The 14,308-nt window shown below is 35.7% G+C and overlaps 1 protein-coding gene across 1 annotated transcript in view; it reads left to right on the top strand.

Annotated features, from left to right (window-relative positions):
* LOC123551267 (eukaryotic translation initiation factor 2 subunit 3-like) overlaps positions 1 to 14,053 on the top strand; it is a 30,098-nt gene extending 16,045 nt beyond the window's left edge. The window contains exons 6-13 of the mRNA XM_045340067.2: positions 472 to 566; positions 959 to 1,117; positions 3,161 to 3,295; positions 4,884 to 4,978; positions 5,935 to 6,079; positions 8,310 to 8,479; positions 11,187 to 11,359; positions 13,301 to 14,053. Coding sequence (XP_045196002.1) covers positions 472 to 566; positions 959 to 1,117; positions 3,161 to 3,295; positions 4,884 to 4,978; positions 5,935 to 6,079; positions 8,310 to 8,479; positions 11,187 to 11,359; positions 13,301 to 13,355 — 1,027 coding nt within the window. The 3' untranslated portion in view covers positions 13,356 to 14,053. The remainder of the gene's footprint in view (positions 1 to 471; positions 567 to 958; positions 1,118 to 3,160; positions 3,296 to 4,883; positions 4,979 to 5,934; positions 6,080 to 8,309; positions 8,480 to 11,186; positions 11,360 to 13,300) is intronic.
* Positions 14,054 to 14,308: the final 255 nt, after the last annotated feature.

The following is a 14,308-nucleotide window of genomic DNA, read 5'->3' as shown; positions in this document are numbered from 1 at the left end:
CCTGACTGGTTTAGGTTTAGGTTTCTTATATTGGGAGGGCCCAAGTGGTTATTAAGATTTCTTAGATCATGAGGGCCTGAATGGTTGAAGTTTCTTGCATCAAAAAGGCCCGAGTAGTTAAGATTTTTTTTACATCAGGAGAGGCTAAGTGATTAAGGTTTCTGACATCGAGAGGGCCTGAGTGGTTCTGCTTTAGATTTCCTATTCTTTTGTGTGTTTTTGAAGTACATCATTCTGGATATAATACATGTCTTAAAAAAGAATAAAACACACATGTACAGGCATTCAAATTTAATAATGTTAAAGTACAAGTTGGGAAATTACTCTTGTCAGTCTTTGAATCTTTTTTACCTAAAGAGAGCTTAGAAGTTCAATAAAATGGTATATTGATGTTATATATGATAGCTGTGAATTTATATATGATAGCTGTGAATGTCATTATGATGTCTGATTAATATTGATTATTTACAGACATGTGTCATTTGTTGACTGCCCTGGCCATGACATTCTTATGGCTACCATGTTAAACGGAGCCGCTGTTATGGATGCAGCATTGTTGTTGATAGGTGAGAGTCTCATTTTGTTCTGTAAAATAATTTCATTTTTTGGCATTTCAAGGCGTAACAATAACACATATGATAATTGTTTTTGTTCATTTTGATATTTCATGCATCAGTGCTATCTCTAATGCCAAATTAAGTAATGATTTCATAGAATTTTTGCAACATACGTTTCATAATGATACTATCAACTAGAAAAGTGCAGTGCTAATCCTTAGCTTTGAGTTTTGGTGATTCTGAAATTTGACTGAGGTTGGTATAGTGCCTATCTCCTCCTAAAAGACTTTTTGTGGGGAGCCACCTAGTGGGCACAAGTTCTTAAAAGTTTTGTAAAGTCAGTTTAAATGGATAGATGTAAAGTGAACTGGCATCAAACTATAAAACTGTTTCTGTTTCAGCTGGCAATGAATCATGTCCACAACCCCAGACCTCGGAACATCTTGCTGCCGTTGAGATTATGAAGTTGAAACACATCCTTATTTTGCAAAATAAAATAGATCTTGTGAAAGAAAGTCAGGCAAAAGAACAGTATGAACAGATATTAGCATTTGTTAAAGGTAAGTGATACAGTGAAAAAGCGAGAAAAATCTGCTTAAAATTAAGCTTATTTGATGGATTTAAAGTAGGGATGGGAACGAATATTCGAATATTCGAAAATCGGTCGAATATTCAAATATGAAAATCAAATTCGAATATTCGTAAATTATTGTATATTTTTTTTTTTCAAAATAAGTATCACTGATTTTGGGCAATATGAGCGTGCTAATTCTACAGAATAAAACCATGTCATGTTTGTTTATTGCGTATCAAATGATGTCCAATTAACAAGAAAATAGCAATGCATAATTGGGAGGGGCCATCGTTACGGATTAACAGTTTGCAACAGGCGTCAATGTGTCAGATGCATGTCAAAAGATGTCCAATTAACAAGAAAATTGCAATGCATAATTACCTGGGGTCATCGCTACGGATTAACAGTTTGTATTTGGCGTAAATGTGATATCTTTTTATCCTTTGTTCATTTTTATTGGCGCCTGTTTTATGTAACAAGTTGTAGATTTTTTTTTTTCGAAAACAATACCAAACTTGTAGATATTGTCGTTGTCACAATATTTTGTACGACGTTTCAGACCATCCGCAGAATCGGTTTTCATCCGCCATCGGCCGTATTCGAATTAAATTTTGAAGTACTTTATAATAAAGTCAAGAAATAACATATGATTGATGCATAAGTTCATGTTGAAGGAGGTTTAAGTCTGCCTTACTTGCTTTTTACACGACAATTTTTACACGCCGATTGAAAATTTTCAAAATGGCGGCGGTAATACAACAGCGCGTTACGTGTTTAAATGGGACGACCTGCTATTTTTAGATAAAATTGCGACGGTCTAAATTATAATCGTTTTGATTTTTTGTATCATTTTGAAGCTACAACACTGAATTAGTTAAATCTGTTCATAATTATACTGACAGAATTGTGAAATAAAACGCTAGGATCGGCGGGTTTTGCTAGGTAGGTTACCCGAAACAAACATTTTTTGGCCTTATAACGTACGATGATCCACGCTTTAAACAAATGAATACGTTGTGTATATGCCAATCACTTAATAAGAATTTAAAGCTTCCATTAAAACAAACCGAATATTGGAATATTGATTTCAGTATTGGCTCCCATCCCTAATTTAAAGTATCCCTGACAGGGTCTCATATGGACTTATATTTTCATTGATGAAGGAAGAACCAAGGTACTTTGCCAAGCATTATTTCAAGCACAGAATGGTGCCTGGGTAGGAGCACCAACCAGTCAGAGAGCTAGCATACAGACTGTTTATACCTCTGATGAAGTGTAAGTCACAGGGGATGAGGGGCAAGTCAATCCATATTTTATGGGATTACCGCAAGAAAATCAAGTACAGAAATAACAAGGTTTAATCAGTTGACAAACTTTTTAAAAAAGGGGTCATGTAATTGATTGAATATATCAGTTTTAATAATTTTTACATAAGGATTTATTGTTAAATATTATGTTTTGTCAGTAGTAAACCAATTATAAAAAAATCATTTGTAATGATTTTGGAAGATTGTGCTTTGACTTACGGTACTAGTAATTACTTTTCCATACAGACTCATTCCAATGATCTTCGAGAAATTAGATTTATTACAGGCTACTGGATTTAATAATTTTATGGAGGCTCCTTTGTCAATGGGTTAATTCACTAGCTTCATCTCTCACCAAAATGGGTTTGAGCCCTTTTTAGGTAGTCATGCTAGGAAGTCATCCTGGTGATTCTACCCAAATTTTCGTCCTTGCCAGAAATAATGTCTGAAAATGTGTCTAGGGACTTCCTCTACTGTTAATGTGGAAAGTCGCTATTTGACGTTATAACTAAAAACCCTAGAAAAACAGATTATGGTTAATTGGTGAGACTTCATTATGTAAGAATGAATACTGAAATTCTAAAAAGGATTTTAAATCTTTTAGCTCCACTTCTTAAGATATGATAAAGTTTAAATTGCTAAAAATGAAAGTTTTATAATATTATTAAAATTTTAGATTGAATTTATAAGAAAATAAAAGTTTTTGTTATTTTTTTGCATAGGTACGATAGCAGAAGGTGCTCCGGTAATTCCAATATCAGCTCAGTTGAAATATAATATAGATGTAGTTTGTGAATATGTGACAAAGAAAATTCCGGTGCCAGTACGAGACTTCACATCAGAACCTCGACTTATTGGTAAGTTTTGTACCATGTTGTGTACTTCCTGCATCTACCGCCCGCCCGCTTAGCTCAGTAGGTAAGAGCGTTGGTCTACAGATCGCGGGGTCGCGAGTTCGATCCTCGGGCGGGGTGTATGTTCTCCGTGACTATTTGATAAACGACATTGTGTCTGAAATTATTAGTCCTCCACCTCTGATTCATGTGGGGAAGTTGGCAGTTACTTGCGGAGAACAGGTTTGTACTGGTACAGAACCCAGGAACACTGGTTAGGTTAACTGCCCGCCGTTACATGACTGAAATACTGTTGAAAAACGGCGTTAAACCCAAAACAAACAAACAAACAAACAAACTTCCTGCATCTAACCAGGCTGAAAAACAATTTGTTTGAATATGTATACATGTTCAGGGGTCACACTGGGATTTTTTTTCCCTGAGCCACTGCTTTTTCCTAAGATTAAATTATGAGGCCAACAACGGTGAAGCGCATAGCATTGACGTTCTTGTAGGACTCCATTATATGTACCAAAGTACTCATACTACTCAAGAAATTAATGTAGTTATTACATATTTCTTAGTAACCCTTTAAAAAGCTATTTAGAAAATCAATTTGTGTTAATTTCTAAAATGATCATTTTTATAAACATCTGCCATTTAATAAAAAAATTCAGAAAATCACATTTAAAATAAAGATGTTAAAAAAGAAAAAAAAATGTTTAAAAAAAAAACAGTGTCTTATTTTGCACATTGCCTGTAAGTGGGTGGGGTTCGATGCCTTCGCATGTTTTATTCTCGAAAATTACTTCAAAATAAGAGCTCCTTTTGCAACATTTGTCATATTTTTCTTAAATGCAGACTTTTTATTGGCTTTTAATTAAGATTGCAATTAAAAAATCACGTCAGAAATGATAGAAATATCCGAAAATCACGGTCGCGAAAACGGGTGACAAATTCGGAAAACGTAAATTAGAATTAAATATTTGATAAAATACCTATGTTTTATTGCTTTTCTATCATCATAGCTATTCAATACTTAAAATTTCTGCTTGTCTAAAGCATTTTTATTTCTTTTTGCCCAAACTAACCCTCGGCAATCATAGAAAATTTGTCTATCGTCCGACTGCTCATAAAATCATATCAAGTGCACAAAATGAAGATTATAATTATCCAGTTTGTTATTCAATAATCTAATTATCGCCAATTAACTGCCTGATCAAATAAAAAAATTGCAATTTGGCTCCCTCCCTTTCAATAACGGATGTTGTTTCACACAGATTATCGATTTTTCACACCTTTTGGTTCGTAAAACTGGCAGTATTCGTAGTTTTGCAGACAGACATAGCTTCGGGCCATTTTCGCCAATTAGAAAATTTCGGAGCCACTTTTAATTTTTTGTCGCAAATGGCTCAAGTGGCGATCGACAGCGTGACCCCTGCATGTTGAAGTATAAGTCATAAGCTGTTATTAAACAATTTTCTGGTTTGTCGCATAATACCGGTCATGATTAAAGTAAATGTATTGCTGTATTTCGTTAAACAACTGAAAGGCATGAAACAAATTGTAACTTTGGGAACTGTGTTTCTGTTAAACTGACATTTTCTTACAGTTATTAGATCATTTGATGTGAACAAGCCTGGGTGCGAGGTAGATGAGCTGAAGGGAGGTGTGGCTGGTGGTAGTATTCTTAAAGGTGTTCTTAAGGTAAAATACTAGTAACATTCATTCAGTACTAAGACTTACAGAAATGTTGTTTATATTACCCATACATTTGTGTGTTTGGGTTCAGCATCTTTTTATGCCCCCAAAGGGAGGCATATTAGTTTTCAACTGTCCGTCCGTTCGTTCGTTAGTTTGTTAGTTCGTTCGTCACAACGTTAACTTTTTGCATGAAGGCACTTTACTAGCGAACCACTGCACCCAGGACCTTCAAACTTCACATGCTGATAGTACTTATTGAGTACACGACCCCTACTGACTTTGGGGTCACCAGGTCAAAGGTCAAGGCGCTGTGGGGGCATTTGTCACCATTAGTGACAGCTCTTGTTCAATAATTTTATGACTAAATTATTAAAAAAGACACTACACTGGAATGCACACACAATAGTCTAAAGGAAGGCATATACAGTGGAATTTCCATTTGTTCGAACTCGGAGAATTCGAACACCATCCTTCACTGGACATCATCAGGTTGCAGCAAAAACCCTGTATAATGTATATTGTTCAATGTCTCGAACTGCCGATAGCTAACAAATTTTGACAGTCATGTCAAGTTTGAGTGAACAAAGTTTGGCTGTAGTTATATTTAAAATGTAAGCATCCTATAAATGTTGCAGTTGTAAATTGACTTCATATTCTACAAATACTACAAAGCAGATTCCATCATTCCCTTCCAGTTGATGTTTGATAAAATGCTCGTCATAAAGGGACAGAATCTATCGTCGGAATACCAACAGAATGGGGATGCTACCAACTATTGCAGTAGTATCACAATAACATAATGCAACATCTGTAGTGTTGAGATTGTCTGAATAAGTCTTAGTTTATAACTAGCCTAAAAAAGAGAAAACAGTTAGGAAGACTTTTTGGAAAAAGTCTTTTGACCTAATAGGAAAGAAAAGTGCAGCGTAATTTAACAAGATATACATTTATTGCTGCAGGTTGGTCAGGAGATAGAGGTACGACCTGGAATGGTATCGAAAGATCAGGAAGGCAAATTGACGTGTAAACCAATCAAATCTAGAATTGTATCTTTATTTGCTGAGCAGAACGATCTTCAGTATGCGGTACCAGGAGGCCTTATAGGTAAATATTTTAATCCAATACTGACTCCTTGTAGAGTATATTGCATTACTATGTATGTGTAATCAGGGCTCCGGAAATTTTGATAACTCTATCGGTCCGAAACGAAAATCCTGACATCGGCGCTACCCCACCCACCGCATTCCCAATATTACATATTTTGTAAAACGTGATAGGGTAAAGAAATAAGCATGACATGCATTAAAACTGAGTTACTAGTCACCGCGCGTTACCATACAATGAAGACAGTTATTCAGTGTTATGTGTGATCGTTACTTTGTTTAAATTTCGATGTTTTTTCCGAGATAATACGAGGCATTGACACCGTGTGCGTAACTAGTCTAAAAGCCAACGCACGTGACTTCGATACCGTATACACGGCAGATACTTTGTGATGTTTCCTCATTCTTTGACGGAATTCTATAAAATACAATGCGTCAAAGTGAGTTACACGACACATATTCTGTGCTAAACAGCCTCAGTATTTAAAGAATACTCTGCCGCGGACCGAATGTGTACGTTATTTGAACGCTGAGATCGAATTTCCCGCATGTATAGTACCAAACCGTCACGCGGGTTGGCCACGGATATTTCATTTCACTTACGTTGTACTTCAATAAGCAACTACATTTTATAAAGTTATATGTTCTCTTCTGATGTAAACAAAATTTCATTTTGAAACGTTTTTTAAAAGACCGATTTTGATAAACAGTGCCACTCCGGTTTTCTTTATCATTCGTGGTTGCCCGTCCATTTTTTTCTTTTTTGTACAGTCGGGTTGCAAAGACGAGTTTCTGCATTTGTTTCAACTGGAGCCCCAACAAATGAATCATGTAATTTTTTCAAATCAAATTATAAGAATTATTTTTATCGGTTTTCCGTGTGATGTCTCATTAAATCAAAGACCTATAATGTACAATTATAGCTCTTTGATTAAATGCAGCGACCATTTGTTTGTTACCGTGATCAACAGCCTTTTGAAATAAACCATCCGTCGGATTCTAAATAAAAGAAGTGGATCCCCGTCGAAATGATTTGGATCCAGTCAGAAACGTTTGGAAACCAGTCAAAAATGTTTAATACACCGCAGTCGGCTGTCTGCAAACATTAAAGGATGTGCCGCGCGAGCACTGATTGCGTCACGCGCTAATTACGGACCGATTGTCAAAGTGACAATCAGACCGATTGACACGTTTATTGATTATCTGAAGGTGCGACCAACTATTTCCTACTTGGCAGGTGATCGTGTATTGAGATATCAGACCGAAAATTATACTTTTCTCCATTTTTACGGGACCGATTTTTTTCGTTTTTTCACTTCACGAATCGGTCTGAAAAGTCAAAAATCGGTCCAAAACCGGCAAACCGGCAAATTTCCGAAGCCCTGTGTGTAATTATAAGTTATTAGCTTTGTATCGGGAAATATGCACCAGTTCTGCAGCGGAAATATTGCGCGACTTTAAGAGCGCAATATTCTTCTGGTAAAGAACGAGTGCATATTTCCCAATGCAAAGATAATAACCTTTTTATTACATACTTATCTACACATATACATGTAATGTAAATATTATGAATTTGTTCAATAGCCTGAATAAGATTGACAATACTGAACTAAATGAAAGAACTAATGCAACGACACACATTAGATTACGTCACGCACCCGATATGAAATTCAGGCATCAGTGTATGGAAAAATATTGACGTTGCCGGTACCATTGTAACTTAACAGGGAATAGAAATGAGTATGTAATAATACATAGTATGATGGTTAAGCTTGTGAATATTTTCCTTGTGTTTGGATTGAGCTATTCAAACTGTTTACAAACTTGCTGAATAGTATTACATAATGTAGCAGTACATTAGTGTAGGAGCATTTTCAAAATCGTGGGGGCCAAGATTTGGAAAGGCAGCATGACCAAGCTTTGCAAAATTTGTGGTTGGGGCAGCTCCCTAGCACATCCGACTCCCTTTAGTTCATTGCAAATATGTCTGAAAAGTATTTCCTCAGCTTTGAATTCGCTGCGGAAACTTTGTTCAGGATACAGAAGTGTTGTATTAGAAGGTTTGTGTTCCTTATTTTAGAAAAAAAAACATGGTCTCATGTTTTTCACTGTCGATGCAGGAGTACTGGTCAGAATTCAGGTTGCATTTAGCTTGCATGATCAGTTTAGTTTTATGAACATTTGAAATGTTTCTATGATCAGCACTTATGTAGAAGAATTTTATTTTGCAGGTGTGGGTACTAAGATAGACCCGACACTGTGCAGAGCAGACAGAATGGTTGGCCAGGTGCTTGGTGCTGTAGGTGCTCTCCCCGATATCTACACAGAATTGACAATATCATTCTTCTTGTTGAGACGATTGCTCGGAGTGAAAACAGAGGGAGACAAACGGGGTGCAAAGGTTTGTTTTGTTATTTGAATGATGATATTATAGGGTTTATTTTATCATAGTAAATAGATAATTGAAAGTTGTCCATGTTTTTAGATAAATTGTGTTCCAGATGCATCATTTATTAGAGAAGGAAGGTATTTAAGGTGTTGAATAGATGTTTTCAGTCCGTGGGTAATGTTTAAGGCAATTTACTAGTTGAGTCTGTGTGATTGGATTAGGGTGATGGAAATTGTTGCATTTTTAGCTCACCTGAGCAATGCTCAGGTGAGTTTTTCTGATCACTCAATGTCCGGCGTCCGTCGTCTGTCGTCTGTCGTCCGTCGTCTGTCAACATTTAGCTTGTGTATGCGATAGAGGCTGTATTTTTCAATTAATCTTCATGAATATTGGTCAGAATGATAACCTTGATGAAATCTAGGCCGAGTTCGAAAATGGGTCATCTCGGGTCAAAAACTAGGTCACTAGGTCAAATCAAAGAAAAACCTTGTGTATGCGATAGAGACTGTATTTTTCATTTAATCTTTATGAATATTGGTCAGAATGATAACTTTGATGAAATCTAGGCCGAGTTCGAAAATGGGTCATCTCGGGTCAAAAACTAGGTCACTAGGTCAAATCAAAGAAAAACCTTGTGTATGCGATAGAGGTGGTATTTTTCAATTAATCTTCATGAATATTGGTCAGAATGATAACCTTGATAAAATCTAAGCCGAGTTCGAAAATGGGTCATCTCGGGTCAAAAACTAGGTCACTAGGTCAAATCAAAGAAAAACCTTGTGTATGCGATAGAGGCTGTATTTTTCAATTCTTCTTCATGAATATTGGTCAGAATGATAACCTTGATGAAATCTAGGCCGAGTTCGAAAATGGGTCATCTCGGGTAAAAAACTAGGTCACTAGGTCAAATCAAAGAAAAACCTTGTGTATGCGATAGAGGCTGTATTTTTCAATTAATCTTCATGAATATTGGTCAGAATGATAACCTTGATGAAATCTAGGCCGAGTTCGAAAATGGGTCATCTCGGGACTAAAACTAGGTCACTAGGTCAAATCAAAGAAAAACCTTGTGTATGCGATAGAGGCTGTATTTTTCAATTGATCTTCATGAATTTTGGTCAGAATGATTGCCTTGATGAAATCTAGGCCGAGTTCGAAAATGGGTCATCTCGGGTCAAAAACTAGGTCACTAGGTCAAATCAAAGAAAAACCTTGTGTATGCGATAGAGGCGGTATTTTTCAATTGATCTTCATGAATTTTGGTCAGGATGATTACCTTGATGAAATCTAGGCCGAGTTCGAAAATGGGTCATCTGGGGTCAAAAACTAGGTCACTAGGTCATATCAAGTAAAAACCTTGTGTATGCGATAGAGGCTGTATTTTTCAATTGATCTTCATGAATTTTGGTCAGAATGATTGCCTTGATGAAATTTAGACCAAGTTCGAAAATGGGTCATCTGGGGTCAAAAACTAGGTCACTAGGTCAAATCAAAGAAAAACCTTGTGTATGCAATAGAGGCTGTATTTTTCAACTGATCTTCATGAAATTTAGCCAGAATGATAACCTTGATAAAATCTAGGCTGATTTCGAAAATGGGTCATCTGGGGTCAAAAACTAGGTCACTAGGTCAAATCGAAGAAAAACATTGTGTATGCAATAGAGGATGTATTTTTCAATTGATTTTCATGAAATTTGGTCAGAGTGATTGCCTTGATGAAAACTAGGTCGGTTTTGAATATGGGTTATCTGAGGTCAAAAACTAGGTCACTAGATCAAATTAAAGAAAAATCTTGTGTATGCGATAGAGACTGTTTTTTTTTTCAGTTGATATTTATGAAATTTGGTCAGGTTGATTGCCTTAATGAAATCTAGGTCGAATTTGAATATGGGTCATCTGAGGTCAAAAACTAGGTCACTTGATCAAATAAAAGAAAAAACTTCTGTATGTGATAGAGGCTGTATTTTTCAGTTGATCTTCATGAATTTTGGTCAGAATGATTGCCTTGATAAAATCTAGGTCGAGTTTGAACATGGGTCATCTAGGGTCAAAAACTAGGTCATATCTAAGAAAATGCTTGTTTTATCGCAAGAGACCAATTTTTTGGTCCAATCTTAATGAAAATTGGTCAGAATATTTGTTTCCATGAAATCACTAGGTCAAACATGTTTTACACTGTTATGGAGTGTTTCTTAGGTGAGCGACCTAGGGCCATCTTGGCCCTCTTGTTTCTGCAGATATGAAGTACTTTGAAAGTTTGCTGCCAGATCATTCTACATTAAAAAATTCTGTTGACACAAATTTCATGGTTATATATGTTCGAAGTATATTTTTGTGTGAATCCAAATCTTGAAATGAAAAGAAAAAAACAGTATCTGCAAACATTGCTGCACAAGAAATATCCTCTCTTCAAAGAGTTATTATGAATTGAGTAATGAATAAAAAAGGGTAATTTTTCCAGCGTGAAATTTAAGTGCAGGACAAAAGCCCCTTTTGTAATGTTATGTTGTCCACATTTGAATTTTAATGGCCAAATTTACTTTGTATACATAGAGTAAAGTACCTTTACCAGGCAATTTAAACAGTAGTGGAATGTATATGGTTTTATTGTGTACAGCAAGTAGTAATAAGTTTATAATGATATGAAATGAGATTTTCACCTACGGTTCTTTATAAACTTTATTTGATAGGTAGATGAGCAAAATATTTTCATTTTCAGGTTCAAAAATTAACTAAGAACGAGATTTTGATGGTAAACATTGGTTCTCTCTCAACTGGTGGTCGTGTCCTTGCTGTAAAAGCTGATTTAGCCAAGATAGGTCTTACCAATGCTGTGTGTACAGAAATAGGTGAAAAAATTGCTCTCAGCCGACGTGTAGAGAAACACTGGAGGTGAGTAAATCTGTAAATTCAGAGTGTTTATGTAGCATTGTGCAGTTTAAAGATAGTATGTAGTCTGTTTTATTCTGGATTTTAAAGACATTTTTACCCACGTTTTTTAGCTCATCTGATTTTTTGAAAAAAAAATGATGAGTTATTGTCATCACTTGAGCGGTTGTCGGCGTCTGCGTCGGCGTTGCCTGGTTAAGTTTTATGTTTAGGTCAGCTTTTCTCCTAAACTATCAAAGCTATTGCTTTGAAACTTGGAATACTTGTTCACCATCATAAGCTGACCCTGTATAGCAAGAAACATAACTCCATCTTGCTTTTTGCAAGATTTATGGCCCCTTTTGTACTTAGAAAATATCAGATTTCTTGGTTAAGTTTTATGTTTAGGTCAACTTTTCTCCTAAACTATCAAAGCTATTGCTTTGAAACTTGGAATACTTGTTCACCATCATAAGCAGACCCTGTACATCAAGAAACATAACTCCATCTTGCTTTTTGCAAGATTTATTGCCCCTTTTGGACTTAGAAAATCAGTTTTCTTGGTTAAGTTTTATGTTTAGGTCAGCTTTTATCCTAAACTATCAAAGCTATTGCTTTAAAACTTGCAACACTTGTTCACCATCATAAGTTGACCCTGTACAGCAAGAAACATAACTCCGTCTTACTTTTTGCAAGATTTATGGCCCCTTTTGGACTTAGAAAATATCAGATTTCTTGGTTAAGTTTTATGTTTAGGTCAACTTTCTCTTAAACTATCAAAGCTATTGCTTTGAAACTTGCAACACTTGTTCGCCATCATAAGCTGACCCTGTAAAGCAAGCAACATAACTCCATCCTGCTTTTTGCAATAATTATTGCCCCTTTTGGACTTAGAAAATCATTTTCTTGGTTGAGTATTATGTTTAAGTCAACTTTTCTCATAAACTATCAAAGCTATTGCTTTAAAACTTGCAACAGTTTTTCACCATCATAAGTGGACACTGTACATCAAGAAACATAACTCTATCCTGCTTTTTGCAAGAATGATGGCCCTTTTTAGACTTAGAAAATCATGGGTAGGACAATATTTCTATTACACAAAAAAAATCAGATGAGCGTCAGCACCCGCAAGGCGGTGCTCTTGTTTTTTTAAAAATGATGTGAATGATTAACATGAAAAGTTTTGACATTTTTTGTGTACTCACCAGAACCAAAGTGCTGATGGTGAGCTGTTGAATGTCTGTCATCCAGTTTCTCTAAAGAAGATCTCAATTCACCATTAAGTCAGTTTCACCAAAACTTCACAGGAATGTTCTTTTGGTTGTCCTCTTCCACAGTTGTTAAAGTCATCTTGATTATTAAAAAAAAACATAATCTGCCAGCCATTTAGAACCAGAACTTAGAAGGATTAGTATCTGTAATAAACAGAACCATAGTACACCTAGTTCTGCAGTTTTATGCCAACTTATCCCTTCCCAGAGGTATATTTATGTGCCCCTTTCGAAGAAGAGGGGTTTATTATTTTGCTCATTGTGTGTCTGTTGGTTGATCCGTCGGTAGACCATTTAGTTTCAAGATATTGCTTAGTCTCACTTTAGTCAAACTTCATAGGATGATTGCCTGTAATGACTAGATGACCTCTAAAATGTTTTGAGGGCAGTCAGTCTTCATAGGATGGTGCCTGTAGTCAGTGAATGACCCCTGTTTCTAAGATCAAAGGTAAAGGACACAAGCATACAAAATTATAGACCTTCATGCTTCCAACAAGCAATCATGGGGGCATATGTTTTTAACAAATGTAATTCAGTTCACTGGTAAACCTTTTGGTTTCCAGTCAGTAATTTGACTTCTCGAGAATGCTTGTTGTGACTGTCGAACTTTATAGATTTTTATTAATTTTTTCTTATGCTCATTTTCAGAGGCATATGTCGTATATTGTTGACATCATTCTTAATCTTTTTCCAGATTGATTGGCTGGGGACAGATCAGACAAGGTGTGAAAGTGACTCCTATAGATTAAATACCTCCTGGTCATCAGAACTTTATTTATGGCAAAAGATGTTAAATTTATTCAGAATAGAAAGAGCTTGAAAATGCAACATATGAAAATAAACCTGACAAAAAGACCTCTGCAAGCTTTAAGGAGTCTGCTTATAATTGTCAGTTAAATAAGTTATCCCGGCTTTGTGCCGAGGTGGCATAACCTAATCCTTTGCCATGTGAAAACGTGAACATGTGCACAGTTCAACTTTTAAAGTAGGTGTAACAAGTGCTAAATAAATGTCTGTATAAAATGGTTTCAAAATTAGACACCTGAGGCTCTTGATGAAATATTTAATGAAAATTGTATTAATTCATAAACTGTCAGAGAAAAAAAACATGGATGTCAATATGTATTAATAGATTGACTTGTGAAGAAGCGTACCTAAAAATGCATTAACATTGATAGAAAACGAGAGTGCATGAGACTATATGTGAATTGTATGAAACTTTCCATCTGGACTACTGTGGCAGTTACTAAATCTTTGAATGCAGCCAGACAGTTGTTACCTTGTAAATGTGGAAAAAGTATGAAATTTTTGTAATGCCGCTTAATTTATTCAGACCATGCCGCAACTGTTTTTGTTGATCTTATTAACTCCTGCTTGAAAAAAGTACATGTTTTGGGCATTACAAATGTATACATAGAAATTTTGTAATGAAAATATGTGAGTAATATGACACTGTTATGATTGTGCCCCCTCCCTTTGTCGGTTCACAATTTGGTTTACGATCGATAACTAGAGAACTGTTTGCTTGCATTGGTAAAACTCCTTAAAATGAATGCTAGTCATATTCCCACTAAACTTAAAGTTACTATTTGACATATTCTAATCTCAAAAATCCCAGTGTGGGTGTTCTAAAAGTGACCAGTAGTTTTACCATATAAATTTCGCAAGATACCCAAAATATTGTGCAGACTGGTGTCTGTCT

The sequence above is a fragment of the Mercenaria mercenaria genome, unplaced genomic scaffold, assembly GCF_021730395.1.
Source record: "Mercenaria mercenaria strain notata unplaced genomic scaffold, MADL_Memer_1 contig_3876, whole genome shotgun sequence".
In the NCBI taxonomy this organism is placed as follows: Eukaryota; Metazoa; Mollusca; class Bivalvia; order Venerida; family Veneridae; genus Mercenaria; species Mercenaria mercenaria.
Note: the sequence above shows the minus strand (reverse complement) of the source record. Positions and strands in the feature narration are given on the sequence as shown.